Source organism: Canis lupus, chromosome 18 (assembly GCF_048164855.1).
Source record: "Canis lupus baileyi chromosome 18, mCanLup2.hap1, whole genome shotgun sequence".
Lineage (NCBI taxonomy): Eukaryota > Metazoa > Chordata > Mammalia > Carnivora > Canidae > Canis > Canis lupus.
This window is the reverse complement of record NC_132855.1, coordinates 56,540,361-56,557,329: the sequence shown is the minus strand read 5'-3', so window position 1 is coordinate 56,557,329 and position 16,969 is coordinate 56,540,361. Positions and strand designations below refer to the sequence as shown.

Here is a 16,969-nt window from a genome sequence, read left to right as displayed (position 1 = left end):
GGAACTCCTGCATTTAGAGATTAATTAGAAGAAAATGGCCAGAGAGCATGGAGGGAAAGCAAGAGAGCACAGTGTTTCTTGAAGCCAAGAAACTCCCTTCATGAAAGGAGAGTAGTTTTCTTGAACAAGTCTGTACTGATTGTTCCTCTATGATGTGTACAAAGAATCAATGCATTTGGTCACTTTGGCGTGAATAGAAGAGAACGGATGGAAGGTAGGGCAGTGGAGGTGTTTGTTGGAAGCATAGTAGTTCCCAGAGCCGTGCTTTCAGCAATATGATAGTTATTGTTTAGATTTAAACTGTTTAGATATAAATTTATTTAAAATTAAGTAATATTTAAAATGCATTACCTTTGCATTAGTCACATTTCAGGTGCTCAGCATCATGCACCTATGATCACTGTGTTGGACTACAGAGGTATAGGACATTAACATCATCACAGAAAGTTCTGTTGGAGTGACAATGATGTAGTTGGAGAGAGAGAGAGGATAGGAGGAGTAAGAAATCCCACTAGAAAATAGGGGAAGGAGAAGCTAAGAATTGGATTCATGCGGAGAGATTGTCTTTCCTTTTACAGAGGAAGGGACTCTTCCTCCAAAGTAACACTAGAAAAGGTGCAGATCCAACGTGGGAAGATAAAAGAATTTTCTCTGGGTTCCTGTGTTTCTCAGCAAAACATAGAAAAATGGGCAAGCGGAAAGAGGAAGGAAAAGGGGTGAGATAGGGGGCAAGGGGAGGTTGGAGGTGGGATGAAATGACTGTTGTAAAGGGGGCTGAGAGTGAATTTACCCCAGAAATGTAAAAGTATGGCAGACGGAATTTAGTGTCGGCTTATGAATTTATAATAATTCAAGTTTCTTTGGTTTATGTGATTTTTCTCCAGAAACACTCAACTGGAGAACTGTATTAAGGGACATTCGTAAGGCAGACGTTCATAGATTGGGGCTGTGTGTAATGGATTAGATTAATACTGCTGAATTGGAACCCTTAGGGAGATGTAAAACTAATGGAGCTCAGCATGGTGAATCCAATCCAGGACATGAATTGAGAAATGCATTGTTTAGTCCTGCAGTAATACATCATTATCCCTTTATATAGGAATCATTGAGATTCCACCTCTGAAATACTCATGTATGAGGCTCATCATAATCATTTGGGGAGTTTATATAGCAGGCTGTTGTTTTCTGTACTTCATGGTTGGTCTTGTTAATTTTGGTCTCAGCAGCAGCCTAGAATGTTAAGCCAATTTGCTAAATCTTGCCTGCCCTCTGAAAAATGCTTAAATCCATTTACGTAACACAAGGGGGGTTGAGGTTATATGATGTGTTAGAATTTAATGCCTTCTTATGGCATCAGTACTGACTACTTTAGTTAATCAGGACCAAAAAAAGAAACATGTTAGAATTTTTAAATTAAGAAATAATTGTGTTGATGTTTCATAGGCATGCATGTAGTTCAATATGATTATACATCCCATATAAACTTTCCACTTTCGTTAGCTATAAAATCCTTGGAGATGTGTCCCTCATTTATAGGGTATTAAGTAGGAAAATATTAGTTACTTGAATTCATAATGTACTTTTCTACTGAAACTCGGTAAATCGTGTTACCATATGTGATTAGTTGTGCTTAAAGCTAGAGATGAATTGGATTATCAGCCACTTCCCTTCCAAATTCTTTCTTTTCCCTGCCAGTTAACATTAAACATCCATTTCCCAAATACAAAGAGACTTTCCCCCCCTCATTTTCAGGACATCCAGGGAATTAAGAGGTTAATATTTATAATACTGAGTTTCAGGGATGCAAGGCACTATGTACAAAGTCATGTTTGAGCTTTTTTTTTTTACACCTCCATGTTCCAACCCTTTGAAATGATTTTAGTTCCTGTGGAAACTTATCACTTACCCTTAAAGTAAAAAATAAAACCAAATCAGAGGATGATTGTATAATTTTATAACATGGCTTGGGAAATGGACACTAGGAATATGTGTAGTTGTGCTCTTTAGCTGTTTAGTTTGTGCTTGAAAACAATTTTGCGCATGTTGCCGTGTGTCCTTCATGTAGAAGCCAGAATAGGTAAATAGTGGTTTAGTAGGAGTTTCAGTGGGTTCCCTTTCTCCCAACACCGCAAATAGTAACTTGGTGAGAAGGCAAGGGAAATGAGAAATATTTTAAAAGTAAAAATATGGAAGATGGAAAGGGAGAAGAATCCTTCCTGATTGCGCCCTATGAAAGGTTAGCATTTTGCAGGGTGTGCAGTTGGTGGAATTGATGTTGATGAGCTTGAAGAGGCAGCTGCAGAGGGCAGAGAGACTATTCGGAGGGTAATAATAACAGTAGTCCGTGCATGAACTATTACATTAGCCTAGGGTTCTGTTAGGGCGAACCAAGTGATGGTTGAAAGTGTGAAAGATTTTTCAAGGAAAGAACTAACAAGACTTCTTGAATATAAAGTATTAAGAGCACAAAAAAGCAAAAAAATGTCATGCCTACTGATAAACAGTATTGCTCTTGGTGAAAAATGGAAGGAAAATCTTGTTTGGTTAAGGAACTAGAAATCAAATAAATTGGACGTATCCAGTTGATGCTTAGTCTAAAGATCTTTGAGTTGGCAGGGTTAGAAGAGGATCGCCAGATCTAGTCCCTAGCTTCAGGAGGGGAAGATTACAGCCTCTGTGTTTTAAAAAGAAACCGATACCCAAAGAAACCAAAGGTCACACGGCTGCCGACTGATGGAGAAAAACTAGAAAGCCCATTCTGTCCCCCAGAAAGCAGGAGGACAACCCTCGAAGAGGGAAAGCTAACTTCACCTGGAACCACAGAAGAATGACAGGGCAAAGACCTGAGCTTTGGGGGTTACGCACAATTTAAAGGGGGAGAGGGCAGTGGGGAAGAGCAGTGGAAGAGATCTAGAAGGGGCCAACCTCCCTGACACACAAGGATTTCATGCATGGAGACAGCTTCTAGGCTTTGTACTCACGTTACATTTTACTCCCAGTGGTTTGCCCTGTGCCTTGAAATAACCGGGTGGTTTCTCTGTCCTGTTCTGTCACAGGGTTGCTGAGATATTAAACCAGAAGGGCTGTACTGAAGGTGGACATGTGTGAAGGCATTGTGAATTCTTCCCCAGTTTATATTCTCCTCTTTGTGTAGAGTTGGCGTGTGGGATTTCTTACCTGGAGTCTCAGCGTGATCTGTTAAGTGCTGCGGATCTTACAGGTTTTGGTGCTTAGGCACCTGCAAGAAAAAGCAACCTTCTCTTCTAGCAATTTTCCAGGGCATACAAAGTACCTGTAGATAATATGGCATTGTAATCTTTAAAATGAATTCTTTCTTGATAAGCAACATATGCCTGTGATAGAAGATGTAGATGTCACCTGCAAAAGTGGAACTCTTCCTAAATAAGTCCGTGACCAAGGTTTCTCCTTTGAAGCAACTCCCCTTACCAATTGTGTGGTTTTTTAACCCTATACGTCTTCTGCGTATATCAGCATATGCACATTGCATGATTTTAAGTTGCACTTGAGTACGTGATGAGCTTACAGGGAATAAGTAACTATAGTTAACCAACACCCTTGAACTCCTAATTTTTAAAGACACTTTATGCCAAGCTGTCTCCATCTTCTGTTAACCATTCATCAGCCATTAATTTCAGCCTACATCTGTTTTGGAGAACAGTAAGGGACTCGAACGCACACATATGTCCCTGCCACAAATGCATTTACTTAGTGTATTAAAGAACATGCTGGGGTGGGAGGTGCAGGGGGGTCTCTGGCCTGTCCCTCGGAAGCATCAGGAGTCTGGACACCACTGCGTGCCCGGGCAGTCGGCATGCTCCTGCTTTGCAGTGCCGTCTCTGCTCTTCTGCCACCAGCACCTAGTGACACCTTCAGAAGGATAATCCCTCTTCTCCCTTACTGGGCAGGATTTCCCCTTTCTGTCATATGCCTCCACTCACCATTGAGGTTTCTCAGCAGACAGACGATGGCCTTCTTGTCCTGCATCTCACCAGCCTCATATTTTGTATCCTCCATGCTTGACATCGTGCTTTAACCAGGAAATCTGTGTTTCTCCATGATCGCACCACGTCTGTAGGGACCAGGCCACCCATTCTGCCCTTCATGCCCTCCTTTAAAGGCCTGTTGAAAACTCCTCTTTTTTTCACACAGTCTTCCCTATTTGCTGACTTCTGAACACATCTTCCCTAGTTACTGTACTTGATGGGAATTCCTTTGTCTGCTTGTAGAACATGCCTGTTGAAAGCGTTTGGCCTTCTGATCTGTATGTGAATTTCCATAGGAATCTTTGGAAGAAACAGTTTGTTGGTGATATCGCTGCCTTTACTTCTTCGCTCTTCCGGACCGTCTCTCTACTGCCTGAGTCTCTCCCATTCTTTAAGACCCTACTGAGAGTCTCTCATCTCCTCTAAGACCTCCACGTCTCTGGCCAAATGTAATCTTCCCCTTTCTGTATTTTTCCTTTTCTTCCATGGCCAGTTGTACCCACTGAAGTAGCTCCTCCATGCCTCTTACTGCCTTGCCCGTTCCTGAAATTGTTTCTCCAGGTTGATAGGGATCAAATACCGTGGCCTATTAGCAGCCTTATTCTTGGTGGCAGTCCCCTTTCTCAAGAGACTCAGCCCTCCTCAGCTCCCCAGCCCAGGACAGTGTGTTGCAGGGTTCTTCTCTCCACTCTGGGCTCTGGGGCCATCCCTCAGCCCTCCCTACCGCTGTCCCCTGGTGGGGTGACCGATGAGGGGCTGCCACTCCCCCAGCATGTTCTGCCTTCCATCTCAGCGCACCCTGGGTCTTGCTGGGGCATTTCTCATGTGTTTGCAGTCCTGCCAGTGCTGAGCTCCAGCTCCACGCCTCTCCGCCTGGGGTTCCTGACATCCTGGAGCACTTTGATTGGATAAATCCTCTGGCCTAAGCCCCGTGTGCATCACTCAGTCTTTCCTCCGTGTCCTGACTGCCACCCCCTCCTTCCATTCCTACTTTCCAGTGCTGCCCTTCTTGCCTGTGTTTGTTCCCCGGGCGGGGCTCTGCTGGCCTCCCGAGCCTTGGCAGTTCCCTCTGCTTCCATCTGATTTTATTCATAACATATCAACCTTTTCATGGTGGCATCTTTATAACTTCACTCTCTTGTTTGGAAAGGCTGGTGGCTTGCCATCAGCTGCGGAATAGAGTCTAAGCATGCTGTCAATTACTACAGGCAGTGTGTCCCCCCCAGCCCCAGCCCCTTCCTTTCCAGTATCCCATCTCACCTCTGCAGGTCCTGCCTCCAACCTGAGTCCTCTGAACTTGGCCAGCTGTTTCCACTGAGCCTAGGCTGGGGGCTCACACACACCCTCCCACATGTCCTCTGTCCTGCAGTCCCACCCTTCATTCAAGGGTCTTCTGTTATCCCCTCTCCTTTTACATGGACTCCCACGTGAACTCCACCCAGGAGAGAAGACCACTCTTTCCCCAGAACAGTGTAGCACCGGCTGCTGTACCCTTCCCTTAGCATACTTATTGCCTTATGTTACCCATGGCTTCTGCGAGTATGTGTCTTTAATGAGCATGTTTTTTTCTCCCTCCTTTTGTCTCTACACACCCTTTAGCACCCCCTCCACAGTGTGTACATGGTGGCCACTGCTGTGATGCCCTGTGTCTTTTCCCTGCCCGGCTGCCCTGTGTCCCTGGGGGTTTGCTGGTGGAGCCTAGTACACCCATATAGGGAGTTCCTGCTTCCAGGCCCAGTACTTCAAATCACCAAAGTCATGGAGAACCAACAACAGGCTTAGTTCTACCTCCTTCCCACCTGCAACCCCCCCCCCCCGCCCCCTCCTCATTTCTAGCACTCCAACACTTACACAGCAAATCAGTATGGGTGATTTTTTTTCCCTTCACTTGTCACTATAAGAAATACATTTGCAATTCTTCCAGTTAAGAGAGCCAGACACACTCCTTCCTGGGCAGATCTGGTATTCGATCTTGCTTTCAAAATGTAAAAATGTGGCAGAAAGAGTATCACCTCAAGTAATGCAGCACACCGTGTCACGACAGACTTCACGTTTGGTCTTCTGAACCTAGTTGTTGTAGGATGTGCTGCATTCCACATTGAGCTATGTGACAGTTTTGAAATTTTAAAAACGAAGCTATTCTTGACTTACCTTAGTATGAAAAGCGGTCTCACATGTGATCACAGCAGGGAAGAGGTGGGGATAGCGAAGTGTATTTTTATGCTTGGGTGACTCAAATGGGATTTCACCAGACGTCTCGCCCTTCCTGCCCCCCAACACTGTGGAGCATCCCCTCAGCTGAAGAGCATAAGAAATCCGTCCCAAAGGGTAATTCTTTTTGAAAAATTGTAAGTGCCTAAAATAAGAGCTTAACATGAGTGCGTATGCTCAACCCTATTTCTGTACAGGCTGCTGGTACCATACTACTCAACTAGAAAATTCTGTGATTCTATGCTGTTATACTAGTTAGATCTTGTTGTCGAAAATGATATAATAAGGCCAATGAAATAATATATTTCTCCAAATATGGAAGGATTATCTCTAGGAGGTTGTATTCAGCATTTTGTTACATTTGCATAGAGAGTCTTAGATTTATTGCAAGTGTACTCTGTCAGAAGAACCTTCTAAATTGCCAAGACTGGTGCCTGCCTTTTGGCTATACTGGGGATAGCTGACTGTATCCATTTCTTCCTCTTTTGAACTTGAGGACTTTCTGCAGGAAGAATGGGTGATGAAGGGAAGTATAATATCCCTTCCAGAATTTGCAATGAAAGTTGTCTTGGAAAACAAAATGCCACAGTTTACTTCAGCCTCACAGCCTAGAATGTGCAGCCTTCCATCTGCATTGTCCTTCCTCATGGGCTGGTTGGGACGCTCAGCCAGTTTCCGTTTTGTCTCCCCTGAAACTCATCTGGCCCAAAATGTCTTCCCTCTTCCTTCATAATTCTGAGTGTTCTTTTGCTCCCCGTATCTTTCTATCTTCACCACCATATCCCAGTTCCTCCTGCCTCCCCCCCACCTCCAATTTTGGGCATTGATCCAGGACCAAATTATCCAGTTTTATTATCCTTGGCCATATCAAGTAATTAATCAACAGAGTAGGTACAAAAGTCATTATCAAATAGGGAAAACAATGAAGGCTGAAGAGTCATTTCAGCACCAATTGAGAGTTACCACCATAGCTACTAAAACAGCAACTCGCAACTTTTCTCAATATTTGTTTATTGTTGGTAGGTCTAAAACTGTGCTCTGGCTTCTGATAATTTCCTTTTGGTTTCCTATTGACTCAGAATTTATAAGCTTTAACTATTTCCAACTACTTCTACCTCTCCCAACCAAGCCTGTGTTAGCAAATGTCATGAACACAAATATCAAGCTATTCTCCAAGGGAAAGTAGAGTTCAGAAGGCTTGGAGTCACCAGGTTATGGGTATATACATATCCCAATAGTCAAAGGAGTTCTTTCCATCTCTGAATCTGTCTCTGTAGTCAAGATAAACTGGACAGAGCTTCCGGAGGCTTGAAGGTTACTTCAGGAAAATCATAAGGTCAGTTCTTGCTTCCTGTTCAGTGATAGATATCCTCCAGTCTAGAACACTGTGCATTCTGTTTCCATCCTATCCAAAACTAGATCTCTGGATTTGCTTAGCACTATATTTACAACTATATTACCTCTCGATCTCATAAGACATCGTGTACACTTTTGTCTCTCCCCATCCCCGTTAGACTGTGAGCTATCTGAAGGCAAAGATCATATCTTACTTAGCACCTATCATAGTGTTTGGCATGTCCTGAATGCTTAATAATATCCGTTGTTGAGGTAACAGAGGATGAAAGAATGAATGAACCAGCCAACCCTCATATTTTCCATTCTTAGACCAATTTTAGTGAACATTCCAAAGTAAGAGGATAGGGGAAATAGAAATCACTCACAAAGTCTGGGGGGCAAATATAAATTAACTTGTGTTGGCATAAGGTCAGTGTATTATATACAGATACATACATATTTAAAGTAAAAGAAATGCAATGGTGATGTATTACATATGCTCAGGATTAACATTTTGTAAGTTGCTTAATTAAACACTTGCTTTACCAAGTCAGGTGAGAATAAATGCCATGCTCTTTTTTAGTACAATCATGTTATAAATAATAATGCATTTCTTCACCTTGAAAGCCTTATTGAGTTATTTCAATAAAAATAATTTGGTGTATTTAGATGGCTTGGTCTCACTCACACAGTGATGTATCCTTTGGAGATTCACATTTAACATTTGGCCCTGGACATCTCTGCATTCTATGGCTTGCAGGTCTTTTGAAGGAACAGAGGATGCTTCTGTAGATAGTACAGTACGTTATAAACAAGGACTGCTTCTGTGAACTGTGATTCTGTTTTATGCCTACTGTGTGCATGCAGGAGGTGATGTTTCTTTTTTTTTTTTTTTTTTTTTTTGGAGGTGATGTTTCTACTCAGGACACTTGTGTTAACTGTTACTGTATCAGGCACTGCTAAAGCAAAGAGTTGCATTGTTAACCCACTAGTCCCTGTTTTTATTACAGCATTAATACTTGGCATTTATTAAGCAATAATATTCCAAGCATCATAAAGAAAGGGAGAAAGGGAAGGATAGTGTATAATTCTCTAAATTAAGACTCACTCAGACTAAAGTGCAATATGTTAGCTCTAGCATTTCGCCTAATGAAAAGATTGTGAGTTTGAGAAAACAACATCTCATAAGTCCTGTGTTGTTCCAAAGAGAGTGTGATTGGAAGTTGATTTGGGATCCTTCCAGGTTGAGTTAATGTTGGCATAATTTATATTCTGTGTCCCTAAACTCTGTGTAATTATTGCCTTTTATTCCAGATATGTTTTATGTAAGAAAGAAGTATTTTATCTCTCTTTTTCAAGATGTGAGCCTTGCTGCACATAGTCCATATGTGTCAAGGATACCATGATGTGGTAAAAAATTTGAAATCAGTAGTCAATTGATTGTTCTTCTCTGCCTCATACCTGATGCCTGACTTCACAAATGTTTTCAACAAAATAAATATTTCTTGTCTAAGATATTGTTACTTAGAGATATTTTTCTAGAAAAGCTTTTTTCACTAACATTAGGTGGCCATTAGTCTAGGTCACCAGAGTTTAGGGAAATGTTTATAAACAAAACTGTTTGGGCCCTTATTCTTTGGAGATATAGCAGAAGATGGCCACATTTTTCTAAATCCAGACACTTTGGGGTGATTTGTATTGTAAGATCTCACTCAGGGCGTGGTGAAGTCAGCAAGATGCCACGTGGCTCTCTTGGAAGATCAGCGTGCTCAGGAAAACAAAGCAGACATCTAGGAGCCCCAAAACGTTAGAGTGTGTTATTGTCCACTGAGCACCGTGAGAAGACAGAGCAGCCAGGCCGTACCACCTTCATGTGCTCAGCTGTTAAGTTCCCACTCTCCTCCTAGGTTTGTTTGCCCTACTGTCCCCATCATTTCCAAGCATTCAGTATTACTGAATAAGACCAAAAAATATATTGCCAAATTAGATTTTCACTCACCTTATATTGTGGTGTATTTGTGTTCATCTGCTTAGGATTTGCAAGGCCTATTGGCCTAAGAACAGTGAATCTGTGCATGAACAATGTTTTATTCATTTTATCTTGGACAGGTGACCAGAGATCCTCTCTGTATTTTTCATGCTATAGGGCCTTTTACTGGGAATGCTAAAACCTGGGGGAGGACTGGCAGTGTCTTTCCCTCCGTCCTTGCAGATAGGTCACTTTCTTCCTATAGACCCAGGTTACTGAGTTGTGATTCTGACATCTTTCTCCGAAGTCCATCATAGAATAAAGTTAAAATTAAATATTAAAATATTTTCAGATAGATGCTGGTCTTTCAAGCCTTGGGTATTTAGGATAGAATTTTACAAACACTGTGTTCTATGTCTAGCCAAAGCTGAGTTTTTCTTTTAACAACCCCCAGATGTAGTCTGTTAATGGGGGGAGGCCTCTTGGCATTTTTTGTGTGTTAAGATGATAGATACCATCATAGCGAACATACATCGTTTTAGAAAATAAATGTTAAAAAAAATCCTCTGCTTTTATTTCATTTTTTTTTCAGATTTTTAAAAAAAGATTTTATTTATTTATTCATGAGAGACCCAGAGAGAGGGACAGAGACACAGGCAGAGGGAGAGGCAGACTCCCTGCAGGGAGCCCAATGTGGGACTCCATCCCAGGACCTCGAGATCACAGCCTGAACCAAAGGCAGACACTCAACCACTGAGCCACTCAGGTGCCCCTATTTTTTTCAGATTTTATAGCAAAAAGTACATGGAGACAAATTGAAACAAAGCAGGCAACTTTTGTAGATATTTTACCTCTGAAGTGTAATTGTGGAAATCTGATTACAGCTCACATAGAAGCAGCATCATTAATAAAAACGGTTAGCAGTTATTTAAGAATGCCAGAAAAAGCTTGAAGTTGAGTTGTCTTTCAGATTTTGCATTATGAGAAAGAGGCTATTTACATTTTATTTGGAAACTGTTATTAGGATATTGTAATTTAAGGTAAAATGAAAAAAATTGAATAGATGATACTTTTGAGTTAATACTTTCTTCCTTGCTATTGCATTTTATGATAGCTTTATTCTAAATGATAAATGTGGATTATTACATATTTTTAAACTATTGGCAATGGGCTTTTGATAGCTTTAGTTTTCTGTTATAAAGGCAGAAATCCTGATTCCTGGGCTTAACAGCTAATGAAATGTTTAATACAGAATAAAATCAGAGTTTTTGCATTAGCAAAATTGCTAATTGCTTTGTGCCATAGCAATTAGACCTAAAGATTTGACTCCATGGTTGGTGTTGTGTGCCTGCTTTTAATGTGGTTAATACCACCTTATGAGATCACCAGATCCCATGAAGGATGCATTGTCGCAACTTGTTAAAAGAATCAGAATTCTTTTAGCACCAGCCATTCTCTGTGTCTGTCCATCTACCCATCCATTCCTTCCCTCCCTCTCTCCTCCTCTTCCCCTCCATCTCTCCCTCCCTCCCTCTCACCCCTCCCACCCCACCCTGCAAATCTGTACTTAACTGGTCCAGATAGAGGGAAAGGATCTTTTTGTGTGTGTACCTGTACTCAGAATGAATGATTTCTGTGTTCCTGAGAGCTTTAGGAATTTGTGGCTGCTGATTGTCATTACATGACTTCTTTAGCCTTCTGGTGGAGACTGGTATGTGGAGAGCTATCTCCATATTTTTTTCCTTCTCTGAAGTTACCTTATTATCCTTGCCATTTATATTAGCAGAACTAAAAAGATGGGTAAGTAGTTTCCTCGAAATATAAAGCTCAGACCCACATCAAAGAAGTTTCTCAGACATGAAAGTGGAAGCAGCAGCAGTGAAACCTGCAGATAGCTCTAAAACAGATGGTCGAGTGTCAGTGTGTCACCAAGTCTCAAGAGGAGAGCTGAACACTGTTTATCTCAGCTTCATTTTTTCCAAAATGTTTTTATTTGTCTTTGACCCTTAATTCAACTTATAGGAAATTATCCCCAGGAAATAATCAGAGATGACAGTAATAATTTATATCCATCACCATGTTACTTTAAGCACTGAAAAATTAAAAACAGCCTAAATGTATTTCTGTATTCTTTTCTGTATCCCCCACCCACCCACCCACCCAAAGTTTCTACAGTGGCCCTGTCAGTATAATGAGCAAAACACTGGGATCTATTTTCTTAGCTGCCTTTTAAGTGACTATTTAACATTAAGCATTGGCAAAAGTGGCTCTGCTGATACAGAATGCCACCAGGAGTGATTTTATTTTCTGTTCACGTCTTAGGCTTTCTCATTCTGTCACTGGATATGGTTATCAACCCCCTTGGTCCTTAGGGCCACTGTGGGGTAAGGTAGGAAGGGCGAAGGTAGATGCTTGTGAGAGGGAGGGAGGGAGGAGGAAGGGAACAGAGTGTAGAGTCCAAAAAGGCAAAGTGAAATGAAGAGGAGGAGTATAGGGATACATGGTGGGACCCCTCAAAATCCCCAATCATTTCAAGTGACCACGAAATTGTTTTTTTTTTCTTATTTTTGATCAGTATATATTTTCAAGTATCGACTTCATTCCACCAATTCTTTTTTGCCCAATATGTTTGGGGATTACCGTTCTAGCTCTTTCTCGATTACTGTTTCGAGTTCTCTAGATTTGTTTTTCATCTTTGTCTTAACATTTCTCATTCGCCATTTGCCTTTTAAAATATCCTTTTCATGCAAAGAAATTAAATTATTTAAATGTCTCTTGCCGCCGAGATTTAATTTTCCTTCTTAGGTATCTTGAAATTCTGCCCTTTTGTTATTTTTGCCTTGTTGTGGCTTTTTCCACCAGCAGGAAGGAAAGCAGTCAATACAAATCAATTGCTGACTCGGTGGCTATATGGAGGGCTTACCATAATGCATATTGGAAATGCCTTTAAACCTTTTCCTGAATGGAAGGTGCCATGGCTCGTGTTTTATGGCCTTCTAATGGTGGATGGTAATCTCATTTAGCATTTTCCCAAAGTGAAAACAGTGCATTAGAGCAGCATAACAAGCATTGCGGATCAATACAGAGGCAGAGCTTTGCCCTTTCAGATTAATCCAAGGAAAATGTACCAGAGTCTACTCCAGGAACTGGGACACAATTATGTTGATTTCTACCCGTCCTTCCCCCTTTATACTATCTAATCGTCAATACTATTGAAATATATACAAAAAAGATTTCAGAAGATGTCTGAGTGTATGTGTGACATACATGCATAGAACAGACTACCAGACAGGAAATCAGGACCCTGGAAGCGAGCAGTATTGATTTGTGGTGATAAAAGTATATTTTGACACATTTCAAATCATAAATAACTTATGGACATCAACTTACATGACTGATAGCTCAACTCGGTAAATGTTTATTATATAACTTAAATTACCCCTTTTTACACAGTTCATAGTATTGGATGAATTGTTCCATCGTGAATAGTTTTTTAAAAGAAAAAACCCACCAACTTCTTTATATTGTGCAGTATGTGGAAGCTCATTTTTTTTTTAAAGACTTTATTTATTCATGAGAGACTCACACAGAGAGAGAGACAGAGACACAGGCAGAGAGAGAAGCAGGCTCCATGCAGGGAGCGCCATGTGGGACTCGATCCTGGGACTCCAGGATCACGCCCTGGGCCGAAGGCAGGCGCTCCACCACTGAGCCATCCAGGCGTCCTGAAGCTCATTCTTTATAATCTTTTCCTGTATATTAATGGAGAAGAGCTGAAGAGATGGTTGGGATTGTTCTAGTCTTCTTTCCCCATCCTCCTTCCTCTCCTTTTATATATACATATTTTAAATATTTTATTTATTTATTCATGAGAGACACGGAAAGAGAGAGGCAGAGACATAGGCAGAGAGAGAAACAGGCTCCTCGCAGGGAGCCCAATGTGGCGGGACTCGATCCCGGCTCTCCAGGATCATGCCTTGGGCTGAAGGCAGGCGCCAAACCGCTGAGCCACCCAGGCATCCCCTTCCTCTCCTTTTAAAATCTAAGATATAGTAGAAGAATTGTGGTCCTCAGCACTAGGAGAGAATGTAACCCTGTTTTCCCATGAACTGTTCTAGACATTAGTCATGTATTTGCTAGGTTCAGCTGCCCTAATGCTTAATTATATTTTATTTAGTATTTATCCAGGTATGTGCCTTGCTATCATCAGTCAGTTTGTGATGACTGTGTTTCTGCTCTTCAAAGAACAGCTGACTCCCTTTAGATGCTGATGTTCATGGTAGGGGATTAGGGAAATCCGTGTCCAAAAAAAATTCATAGATGTATAAACTTCGAAATCTTAGAATGGAAACTCCGGGGATTGGATTTAAATCCTGTTCCTAGGTATTTGGCAGAGCAGTAAGGTCATGAATGAAAAAGTAAAAGAAGTAAAATCAATGTTACAAAAAATTTGTGGGATTATTTTTTCCCTGTATGTCTACCTTCTTTAGAAGGTAATAAGAGGGGATCCCTGGGTGGCGCAGCGGTTTGGCGCCTGCCTTTGGCCCAGGGCGCGATCCTGGAGACCCGGGATCGAATCCCACGTCAGGCTCCCGGTGCATGGAGCCTGCTTCTCCCTCTTCCTGTGTCTCTGCCTCTCTCTCTCTCTCTGTGACTATCATAAATAAATAAAATTAAAAAAAAAAAAAAAAGGTAGTAAGAGGTAAATTCCCTCAGGGACCAGTAACATGGTTTGCATTTCAGTTTTCTGTACTAGCAAAATCTGTTAGCTTAGTGTATTGAATAAAAGTAAGGAGACAAATCGTCACCCAGGGGATTCCTTATTGATGAGAAATATTCCCCCTGTATTCTCTAGGGTTTTTTTTTTTTTAGAACCCATTTAATATAAAATAATGCTATTTCAAGATTACTATAGAAATAAAAAATTTAAATTGCAAAAAAAGAACTGATATGAAAGATTGGAAGCCTTTTATACTAAAAACTAATTTGGAAAAAATATAAATTCCTGGATTAAAAGTGATAATATTATGTATTTTTTCTGGGTATGTTTAGTTCTTATAATTCAAGTTCCTCTACCATCTTAAGAATATTTCCTTTTCATTGGCATAATTCATTTGGTTGATTTTGTTATCATTTTTCAAGTGTGTATTTTAAGATTTTTGGAGGCATTATGTTTGGTACTGTATATTCACTGAAAGCAAATCTAACTAAAATCTGAGATTTGTAAGTATAATTAGTAAAATTTTAGCCCAGAAAATTTAAAAATGTTTTTTCTCCACCCATTTGTATTCTTAGCAGTTTATTGCATGACTTCCATAAGAGGTATCCGTATCAATAACTGAGATCACAAAGAAAATAAGACAGTCCTTACTTCTTGGGATTTGCCTTCTAGTAGATATAGGCTAATCAATTACATCAGGCTATGGTGTAGTCATTGTTAAGTGGAAGGTGAAAGAAAGTGGTAGAGGAAGCTTAATACAGGCTCAGTGGGGTCACCAAAAAGGGAGTAGTAGACTCTACGCTGAATGGAGAGCTAATGAAGCTGTCTAAAGAAGGTGACACTTCAATACTTAACTCAAGTATTGAAAGACAAGTAATTATTTTCTGGATATATAGGAATGAGTGCGAGTGTGGGTGCAGAGCATGTCCAAGATCAAGAGCAGCATGAGCAAAGACGTGAAGAAGGGATGTGTTGTATGGATCAAACTCTGAAAGCAGTTTGGTCAAGCTACAGCAATGTGGGGAATGAAGCCTAAGAGTAGGTGGAAACCTGATCCAGAAGGACTGCCTGTTGACCTTGCATTTTATGTAGAAAGCGGTAGGGAGAGATTTGGTCTTAGATTTACGTATTAGAAAGAATGTTTTGGAAGGTAAGAGGAGAGGGCAAAAACCAAGACATTAGTTTAGAGGTCATTGCCTGATTCCAGGATAAAAGTGATTATGAATTAATGTAATGACAGTGAATATGGTGAAAGAGGACCAGACCACACATTATCTCGAACTCAGTGACTGACTGGAGTGGGCATGGGTGAGAGAAATTGAGGCTCTTGGGTTTCTGATTTGGTAGACTGGGCTAAAGATTATTGGCACCATTCACCTGGTTTAGGTATAGGCTTGGTTGAGAGTGTTACAGTGTCCGGATAGGCTCATGGTGGTATCACTGGTATCAACTATTGGAACTAATTTCATAGAAATCATTTTTAGAAATGTTTTTTCTATGCTTGAAACATTTATATCATATTTAATGTTTTATATACTCTTTAGCCTTGATCTTCATTCTGATTGAAGACCATTTGTCTCACTCACCTGTTTTTGTTTCAGGCGGTATGAGTTTCATCCTGTCTGTGCTGATCTGCAGGCCAAAATTCTCCAGTGTTACCGACAGAACACCCAGCAGACCCTCAGCTGCTCTGCTCTGGCCAACCAGTACATGCACTGTGTCAATCAGGCCAAACAGGTGGGTGTGAGCCAAGTTCATTGAGGCACCAGAAGGAAGCAAGCCCAGCATCATGGGCACTGATAAGGACTGAATAGGCTAATGTGTATGGAAGAGCTTTGTAAACCAAACTAGTCATCACCATCAAGAATTGCCATAACAACTAACAAGATTCGTTAGTGATCGACTTCCATCCAGGTGGTTGGGAGAAAAGTCTACATTCTCCTTGTGTTTAACTCATTTCATTTACTTGCAGGAAAGAAAAAGATTCTTACTAAAACAATACTTTTCCTGGTTGTTTTGAACTTTTGTCTTTTATGATAATTGTGTCTCAAGGTCTCAAGGTTATTTATTCATGAGAGACACACACAGAGAGAGAGAAGCAGGCTCCATGCAGGGAGCCCGATGTGGGACTCGATCCTGGGACTCTAGGATCACGCCCTGGGCCGAAGGCAGGCGCTCAACCACTGAGCCATCCAGGCGTCCTGAAGCTCATTCTTTATAATCTTTTCCTGTATATTAATGGAGAAGAGCTGAAGAGATGGTTGGGATTGTGGGTGTGTTCTCTAATTCATGTGCTTTAGAAAGCTAATGATAAACCCTGACGCAAATTTTCAATTCTGGCAGATCACCTAATTGCCCATCATTTAACTGATTTAGCAGTTGGATATAGGTTGTTCTGACAGAAATTGTCGGAAACCTTGATTCCTTCTGCTGACAAACTCCCCAGAGTTGGCCTTCTGACCCAACTAAATGTAGTGTTTGAGTAACACAGCATGGCTTTCTGTAGTCTAATTTGCTGTAGTTTTAATAAAACCACTTAGTGTAAATTTCTAACACTATAAATTTCTGATATTTGTGGGAGGGTTGGTATTGTCTGGGTAGCTGGAAAGTAACATCAACACTAGTAGAAAAAAATATATAACCAAGATTTATTAAAAAAAAAAAAAAAAAAGCCTGTATTTTCTTTAAAAGCCTACTGGCTTGAGGCTTTCTTCTGTTTCTTGCTTGTAG

General features: G+C 40.9%; 1 protein-coding gene across 2 annotated transcripts in view; it reads left to right on the top strand.

Moving 5' to 3' along the window:
- Positions 1-16,969, top strand: part of CHCHD3 (coiled-coil-helix-coiled-coil-helix domain containing 3) — a 277,973-nt gene that overhangs the window by 250,558 nt on the left and 10,446 nt on the right. For both annotated transcript variants that reach the window (XM_072784616.1, XM_072784615.1), the window contains one exon: positions 15,841-15,976. In XM_072784616.1, coding sequence (XP_072640717.1) covers positions 15,841-15,976 — 136 coding nt within the window. The remainder of the gene's footprint in view (positions 1-15,840; positions 15,977-16,969) is intronic.